Source organism: Diorhabda sublineata, chromosome 8 (genome assembly GCF_026230105.1).
Source record: "Diorhabda sublineata isolate icDioSubl1.1 chromosome 8, icDioSubl1.1, whole genome shotgun sequence".
NCBI classification, from domain to species: domain Eukaryota; kingdom Metazoa; phylum Arthropoda; class Insecta; order Coleoptera; family Chrysomelidae; genus Diorhabda; species Diorhabda sublineata.
In genome coordinates, this window is record NC_079481.1 from 4,472,692 (window position 1) to 4,482,369 (window position 9,678).

Here is a 9,678-nt window from a genome sequence, read left to right on the forward strand (position 1 = left end):
AAGCTTGGAATCATTCAATCGCTGACTTGAATGACTTTAATTAGGAGCTAGCATATTTTATTGGAGGATTGAGAAACACCTGTGTTAGGGGGAAGGTAGGGCTTCAGTCATATAGCTACAGATAAACTAAAACACAGATAGATGGAAAAAAAACCCTCATAGAAGAGCCTTGCTTCCAGATCAAAGTAGCCCGAATGATTCTCCGAATCTGAAGAGCATACAGGGCAAGAGCAACCAAAATTATTTTCACCGACAAAACTCCCTTATTTTTAGTAGAAGTGTGGTATTACTAACAGAACATTCAAATGACGGCTGCGATTGCATTATCCATTCTAACAGTTACTGGGAAGAAGATATCAAACATTTTCTAAAAGAACAAAAAATTTAATAGCCGGTACAAAATATCAATCCATTAATGACAGTTCAACAGACATCGGGTTTTTGATTTTGCTTGTGAAAGAAATTGCTCAATATATAACAGAGAAATGTGAGAATACAAACAAATGTTTAGAAGCTCAAAAATTTTATATAAGTTAGCCAAAAGCATATCGTTCGCCTTTGTTTTCATTTAGTGGAATTTATTTAATTTTCTACTTGAGAAATCGATGTTTTTGTAACTTGACTGTAACTATTTCAAAGATCACTGTTTTCTATCCCATAAAAGCATTTTTTCAATTACCAGAGAAGTATAAATTACACACTTGGTAGGCAAAATAAAAATATGATGTGATATGGTGATGATATAATAAAATTGATAGAAATGCTACCAACTACAGCAAGGAATGTGGTAAATGAACTTATTGGTGATAACGTATGGTCGTTATTTAGAATCCTTGACATAAAATAATAGCACGCTCTTGCTGTTTATAAAAAAGCTGCTATAATTAAAATATTCAGATGAAGAATAAACCACATATTCCAATATACTTATCAACACTTATTCTTTAAAATATGTGAAGGATGGCATATTTAGATATTTTCCAAATTCCACATTAAACAGAATGAGTTCTAAACATTCATATTTTTTAGTTTTTTCTGTTACTCATTGTCAATACTAATTGATTAAGAACACAATAGTTTCTAAACTTTACTTAGTTTCAACCAGATAGCATTTTTGCAACTTCCAACTTCTACGAAGTCCTACGTGGAATCGCATATAAATTAAAGTCAAGTCTCAACTGCAATATGAAAGTTGGTGAGGAATGTCGTATAAGTAAACTTTCGATGTCTGTAACCGACTTTTTGCGAAAGTTGTTCGCACAACTGTAAAGAATATCTAGTACTATAGATTGTGGAGATTTATTATTGACTCTTGTCCAATTTGTGTTCTTAGGGAATCCTTAACATGAATATTTCACAACTCAACATTTGTGATCCAATTTTGTGTTTCCACTATTTTCAAAAATGTTTTTTTTTAAATGTTAGATAGGTCTGATAGGTTCAATCAATTTGGTTTGGTTTGGTTCCTAATGAATGTAAAATAGAATTAGATAATAGGTAACCTATAAATAGAAATTTCACAATGTCCTAAATAAGCTTTCAGTCATTTTGATATTATTAGTAATGCAGAATCCAACTAAAGACAAAATAATCCTTTTGAAAAACCTAGATCAGTAGATATTCAGTGTACATCGCATCAAATTTAACTCGGATTAATAAAAGACCATTCTCACTCACTCGTTAATACAAATTTATATCATCGTCTTCAAGATATTCAATTTTCCGTACAATTGTAAACCTTCGCTGCAATGGCCTTGAGTACCTCAAGAAAATAACTTTTTGTACCTTCACTGAACTCATGGGGCATTCCCTAAAGCGTAGAAAAAAAGAAGAACAGTGAGCTAAATCTGACTATTACAGTAGCAATCATGATGGAATGCATTATCGTCATTAAAATCCATTAAATGCCTGTCAATAAATCCAGTCGCCTACAAGCAATTTCTTCAAGTAGACGCCTCAAAGCAATCTTGATCATAGAATTCATGGTATGCCACACCACGGTAATGGAAGAAAACGATGGGTATAACATTGAGTTTAGATCAGCTTTGATGTGGATTTTGGCTCCAGATCATTTTTAACCCACCTTTTGTCACAATTAATAATGCATTTGATGAATGTAGGGTCCTCTACATTCTCTTTTGCAGCTGCTACTTGGCGTGGCTTGACTTGACTGAATTTTCCAGGTTTGTACTTGAGACCCCAATGACATCTTTGATCTCATCATCTAAAAAGTTTCATTGGAAACATTTTATAAGACCGAGACCGGAGACCAAGAGCAACACGGAAGACCAAAACTCTTATTTGTCCTTAGACTTTATGTATGTGTCAGTTAGCCTGCAAGACTTATCCAGAAGACAGAGTCACAAGGCAGGACACTCCCAGATAGTTTCCAATCTAGTTATAAATCATTGGAAAATTCCAAATGATAATGACAGTTCGCAAAGACCTTTGGAATTAAGTGTATATACTGGAGCTCCTGATCCTGAGAATACTCTTTTAGGAGAGGTTGTGCCAGCATCAAGAGAGCTTTGGCCACAATAGAAATTCAATAAAATCTACTCAAGACAAACGAGTGAAGAGGATTGCCAAGTGAAAAAAATGTTGATTTTCTAAAATTTCTGAAAGAAAAACATTAAAGCAGACAAATTCAGCTACAAGCTTTGAAAAGTAGAAAAAAATCAACTGACAAGATATCTTCATTTTTCAAACATCATGAGATGAATTTGATACTTGATACATATATATATATATATATATATATATATATATATATATATATATATATATATATATATATATATATATATATCAATGTTTTATCAATTGGTTACACTAATTTGACTGGCGTACTAGACGAATTTCAAATTGAATGAACGAAGTGAGCTTCTTTATATCTTAGTTCTCATCTTATACAATGATAATTATGAAATTATAAAATTATAGTCACATTAATAATAATAAATAATTGAAGAAACTTTAATGGGGTTAAAGTTGATAGTTTATAAAACTGACAGGAACCTGAAATACAGACAATTTATAGTAATGATAAACTTAATGAGGTTAGAGTGCATAGTAATAAATAAGTAATTGATAATGATGCGCCGCTGTGATGAGGGTTGTTTTGGATGACTTAACTATAATTTAACAATAAATCATCGCCTTCTCCTTTCTTAAACAGTAGTTGAATTTTCATTACAATGTGAATTTTTAATGATACTTACTCCTACAACCGACTCGTAATGACTGAAATTTGGGTTCCGGGCTCAGCGCACAGTTCAGACCAAAACATTTTTTGAAGTTTCTCGTCTCGGTCTTCAGTTTATTTTACTCTGAGCTCACTTTTTACATAATAATTCGATTTAGTAACTTTTGACAATAAAAAAGATTCGTCTTGATACGTGGTTCACATTGATATTTTGAAATAACTTCTCCTCTATGAGTTTTGAATATTTTCTATACTATCGCATTTATAAATATAACTTAGCAATTTTTACTGATAATGTTAGAAGTATGAAAGTTTATGATACTTAAATCAGCCAGAGAGTATCGTTGATGGATGGAAATAATACGAAAATGTCGATTGACGAAATTAACCAAGAATTCATTTTGAACGTCAGCAACGTCTATCTGCTTTAACAAATCTTTCGTGCTTTAATCCATAAGAAGATTTCAATTTTAACATTTCTTAATATTCTTAATATTTTCAAGACCTTTGTAGCCACCAATTTTTAGGTTTTGTGAAGATTTTTTTGTACGTTTGGAACCTTTAAGGACGAACTGTACGAAATAACTTTTATGTTAACATATTATTGTCAATCCAATTCTTTTGCATGTATTACTGCAACTAATATAGTTTTTGTTTCAATAGACTGAACAGTTATAAGTGAAGATGTGGACACCACAACAGAAAGCTCAATGCGTGTCATGGTTCATAGAGACGAAATCAGATACACAGTTGCAACGGAACTTCGGACAAAATTCCAAACTTCAATACGTCAGGCTTTAAGACAACTCAACCACAATCTACAAGGCTTTTCATAAACAGTGGCGTCTGTATGAGGTACAGTTGCTGCAGGCACTGTTACCAACAGATCGACCAAAACGTGTGGAATTTGCCGTAGATATGTTACAACGTATTGAGCATGATTTCTTGAAAAAGGTGTGAGTCCACGTTGCATGTATCGGGTACAATAAACCAAATAATAAATAAATAAACCAAAGGTGAATATATGGTGTGGGCTTATGCACAAAAAAATCATTGGTTTACTTCCAACAGGATGATGCACCACCACACTGGTTGACATCAGTTCGGGAACACCTCAACGAAACACCCCTTGACTTCTTCTTGTGGGGTTATTTAGAGGACATTGTTTACCGGACACCGGTTAATGACATAGATGTAAAGATAGTTTTGGAACACCTTGTATATTAATTCATATTTTATTCTTGATCCCGTGATATGTAGGCCATTCGAGAAGCTAAGCCTTATTCATTTCATATATCTGTAATACTATTTCAAAAAATATTTTGACTACATGTTGACTGATTAAAAATGTTTTAGCTCCAATAGCCTGGCCTAACATGTTGTTGGCCCTGATTTCGGTTAGGTATATAGATTATTTGTGGGGCCGATCTCATTTGGACGAAGTTCGAGAGACAGCTTTATAGAAAGGATTTTTGTTTGTGAAAATGGTGAACGGTACTCTGCTGGTGGTCGGCTTCTTCGTGGTGGCCACAAGACTGCTTATTGGTGCTGCTCCTTCTCCTGTGCCCTTTTTTTGGGTTGGTATTTTTTCACATATTTTTATTCTTAATTTATTAGTTTCACATATTAATGCACACAACCATTTAAAGAATTATTAGAATTTCATTTTATTTGTACCAGGTGATTCAAGATTTTATTTCGATGTTTTATCAAGGCTCTGATCATTATTTATTCTATATATATCTCAGTATAAATGAAACTTATTACATGTTCAATTAATAATCATTTGAAAAGAACATTTACATATTTTTCTCAATTACAAAGAGAATTATGGTTGGATAAATTGACAATATGAGTAGCCTCATTTAGTAATATGGAATTTGTATCCCCCAAATTATAGTTCATGTTCCAAAAGACCAAATTTGTGACATAATTATGTGTATATTTCGTATAATATGTAAATCACTTTATATATTTTCTATTCACTGCATTTTGTTGGATCTCTGACTTATATATCACGATTCAAAATCCAATTGTAAGTGTTAATATCAATTACAAGTAATTAAAGTAGTAAACCGAAAAATGTTTATCCATTTTGATAATTGTGTCTCTCTCTATGAGGGTGGTGTTTTGTTTGTCATATATTCCAGGTACGCCTTTTTCTTTAATTTCCCTACAGAACCATGGCGTTTTCTTTTTGAGTTGTTTATTTTTGTCCACTGTTTTCTCGCCGAGAGATTCCTTTGCGGTTTTTAGAATGTTTGTTTTTATTTTTAGCCAGCTTTTCTTTATTCCATCTTCATCCGTGATTCGATTGCTCTCGATTACTTCCTTAATCATATTGTTGGCTTTCAACTCGTATTTTTGTGATGTATTGTGCTGGTGTGTTCTTATTGTATATTGATTTTACCACTCTTATTTTTCCCATGATCAATTTGTGGTCACTCCCTACTTCTGCCGAAGTTACTGCACTTACATCTAAGATTTTGGACGGGTGTATTTCTCTATTAGTTAGTAAAATCCATCATGGATCTATGTCATCTTGTGTTTTCAAAGGTATATTTTTACTGGTCTTTATGTGGGAAGAATTTTCACTCCATTGGGATATAATATAGACGATAATTTTAGCGTGCCTCCATAAAAAGGAATACATCAAAGTCAAATGTGGCGAGCTCCGTTAACAATTTCATGGACTTTCCGTCCCTACCTTTCTATTTGGAAATTTGCTATATTAATAACTCCATATACCTAATATACCTTCTCTTCTGCCTCTGCGACTCGCTCATAAGCAAATATGGTAGTCATCGCAGTAAAAATAATGATTTTATACGGTTGATATTTGTGCTTAAACGTGTATGTTCAAATTCTGAGCTACTGTCCCCAATACCAAGAATCCAATGTCTTTGTGATTGGTAACTGCCATGTTTTCTTTTTGCTTTTTATAAGTACGTGAAGGGACTGTGGGACGAGATCTGCCCAGCACCGTTTCCAAACTCATCTTTTGTGAACAGTCTCCATCAGGATATTTTTTTTTATACATCCTTGTTGCCAACAGAATGTTTTTATCCCACTGGTTGAAATAATGTTAATTGTTTTAATGTACATGCAACCTTATTAAATTCAAAGGTGGCCTAATTTTCCATGTAGAATTGAAAATTGTTAACAATCATATGCCGTTCCATTTGAAAAATCAGAGGTCATTCAAATACTTTTGAGACCACCTGTTTGGGTTGTTGCCGTAATTGATGTTCATATGGTTGAGAAGATATCATCGTTTACCCATTAGAGACCATATACCATCATTGTAACTTATCCTGTCAAAAACTAAGGTTTTTACAAAAGATTTTTCATGTGCTCACCTGGCAATTCCACTCAGAAATATAAGAGTACAATAATTCAAGAGTTCTGCACTAGTTGGTGTGAGATTTGGCATTGCAAGCCTGCAGCAGGTGTTGAATTTTTTTGGGAGACCAAATAACTGTCTTGATGATAACTATTGAACATCTTTGTCTAGGTATTTGCTTTTTCCATAATGTTTGAACGTTATTAATCCAAATCAAATCCTAAATGTTTCATGAAATATTGATTGAAGTATTCTCATCAAATTTGAAGGGAACACTCAGTTTCATATAAAAGATTTAATTGAAAGCATTACTTACTGATGATATTAAATATAACAGACACTTATTGGCTTTTTCTTCACATCTAATTTAGATTTTTATTTTGAATTAATGACTGAGTTTTATTACTCTTTTATAAAGAAAACTAGCCTATAATGCATCTGTGGCGACACACAAAATGTGCTGATGGATCTTAAATACATAATACAGTTATACATTCCTCAATAAAACAATAAGTCTCTGACCCTCTGCCTGTCCAATGCTTGAACCAAGAATTCCAGGCTGCCTTCTTTTGGGAATTCCAAGTTTCTTTTAAAACCTTCTTAATATCCTCACGGCATGCAAATTATCTTAATCCTCTCCAATATATGGTGCACGTTCCAGGAAAAACCAACACGTCGATGAATGAGCAAACAAAAAAGCTTTCTGCTGTTGTGTAAATATATAAATATACCAAAAGCTTTCTCGAGCATTCAACGATAATTTCTTACTAAGTGTTTAATAATTCCTGATTTCATTCTAAGAGATATATTGAATCATTGCAGACTAAAGATTATTATGTATTTGTTATTATAGTTTGGTGACTATGGATACGATTCATCAGAGGAAGAGGAAGAAGTTAAAAAAATTTATGTCTACATAAATTCCTCCCAACCAGAAATTGAGCAAGTTATACAAAAATTACCGAATGGAAACACAGGTAGCACATTACCTGTATTTAATATCCCAGTTATGGTACAGTTTATTCCAGGAACTGGCGGTATGCCACCTGTTACTAATGCTGCTGTATCATCTGACAATGATATGCCGACAGCTCCGATGCCAAGTTCATAAGTTAACTACTCTTTAACAACACTTAATAACACTTTCTAAATAACTAACAGACACATGTCAATGATTGAGTTTCACTATAGAGAAGTTGGTACTGGAAGAGCACGATTCTAATTCTTGTGAAGGGCATTTTTCAGTCATTAAAACTGAACAGAATCAGACATGTATATAATATTTATAACATTTATTCATTTGTTTGTAATTTAATACAATAAATTAATATCAAATACGTCTACCACATATTTAATACAGAAATGAACCGATTTAAGTAAATTCAACTTAGTCAAAAGTTGATTAGTTTAAGAATTATTCTAAGTGTTGATATTTTCAAATCACTCTATTTTTATAATTCCGTAAATAAATTATGGACGTGTATTCGAAAAAAGTATTCCATTTTCCTATGATTTTATCATACTAACGGCTGATTGAAGGTGAGAGAACAAACTTATTATGAAAATTGGGTGATAATAAATGGGAAAACTATTCAAATTGTTTTCCGTTTATAAAAATAGAAAGTTCCATACTACAAAAAAAATCTAACTAATTACTTCGCCGCAGTTATAATTCACTAGCCACGGATTCCACAAGGCAGCTATCCGCTATTTGAATGCCACATCTGCTCCTTTTGGACCAGAAGTCTTTTCAAATGAACATTTTCCAGGCTTTATTAAGCCAAAAAAATGAGTCACGACTGATTCCACAACTACACTCCTGTAATAGAAAAGCAATCAAGCCAGAGGATCGCATAGGTGCTAAGAAAAAGGCAGATACGTTTTTATCGGCCCAAAAAATGATAGGGAAATCATGGGATTGTGTTCATCGACTACGTTCCGAAAAATAAAACAATAATAGGACAGAATCACGCATCATTGTTTAATAACGTGAAAGAAGAATGAATTGATTGTTCCCCCACTGTATCTACTAGATCTAGTTTACAGCAAGTTTTTCCTGTTTCCTTACCGTAAAATTCCAGTCGCAGGGAAGAAATTTTTTATGAGAAAGGCAACAACATTTGTTTGGAAGATTTAATAAGCGGAAGTGACTTGTTTTTGTGTAAGGACAAGAACTTTTCATACAATCCTCGTAATTACAAAATAATGTTGCTCAAAAGTAGATTCAGATTTAGAGAAAATGAAAAAATGTGGTTCACAGTGTTCGCTATCCAATCCCACGTAGCATTTAGTTTATTTTCAACGTTGTGATAAGAATTTGTTTAATTCCAAATGATTGGTTCCATTGCATGCGTTGTTACTATACAACGGAACAGTAATTTGAGCGAGCTCTAGAGTCTGGATATTTTCCTCGCCTCGCCCCGTCGTGTCCAAGGATACGAGAGGATAAAAAGCGAGGAGATACGAACGCACCGTCCACACTTTCGCAATTGCGTTGTCTTATATAGAATAGCACAGGGTGTTAAGGGACTTGATACAAAAAATTCGGAAGTGGGTAGATGAAAATGATGCTGTGATATGTCGGGAGGTATTTGAAGTTGCGAAATCAGAACTTATATTTAAGTATATTTCCAAATTATACAATCGAACATCTTGAATTTTTATTGGATGATGATTCTACACTACTATCTGAAGGCCATTGGCGGCTCTTTCCCAATGGTAAACAATCCTTAACTTTTGCAGGGACAACCTGTACAATCTAAAGATAGCAGAAATGGATTTTTCAATTGATTTTTTGAGAAAAATTAGGATATATGTAGATTTTTAGATCGATGTACATGCCAAGACAACTGTTCGATATAAAGAGAGATTCGGAAAAAAATTATCAGAAATTGTAATTATTTATTGAGAATATTTATAGAAGGTATTGAATCACAATTAAACATCTACTCTCGAACATAAGGAAAACATGAAGTGTAGAAAAATTTAGATGGTTAGCCTACAACTTATCAAATAAAAACACAAAAAAATGTTTGAATTAAACAACTTGCAGTTCTACACATTTTCGGAGCCTTCCAAGATTCTGCCTCATAACTTCACAATGGAAATTCATTCTATAGATCATTCCGTT

At 33.0% G+C, this 9,678-nt stretch overlaps 1 protein-coding gene across 1 annotated transcript; it reads left to right on the forward strand.

The window, feature by feature from the left end:
* The first annotated feature begins 4,640 nt into the window (after nt 1-4,640).
* Nucleotides 4,641-7,885, forward strand: LOC130447702 (uncharacterized). Its single transcript, XM_056784664.1, has 2 exons — nt 4,641-4,782; nt 7,402-7,885. Exons 1-2 carry the CDS (start codon nt 4,690-4,692, stop codon nt 7,657-7,659), a joined length of 351 nt encoding a protein of 116 aa, XP_056640642.1. The 5' UTR covers nt 4,641-4,689; the 3' UTR covers nt 7,660-7,885.
* Nucleotides 7,886-9,678: the final 1,793 nt, after the last annotated feature.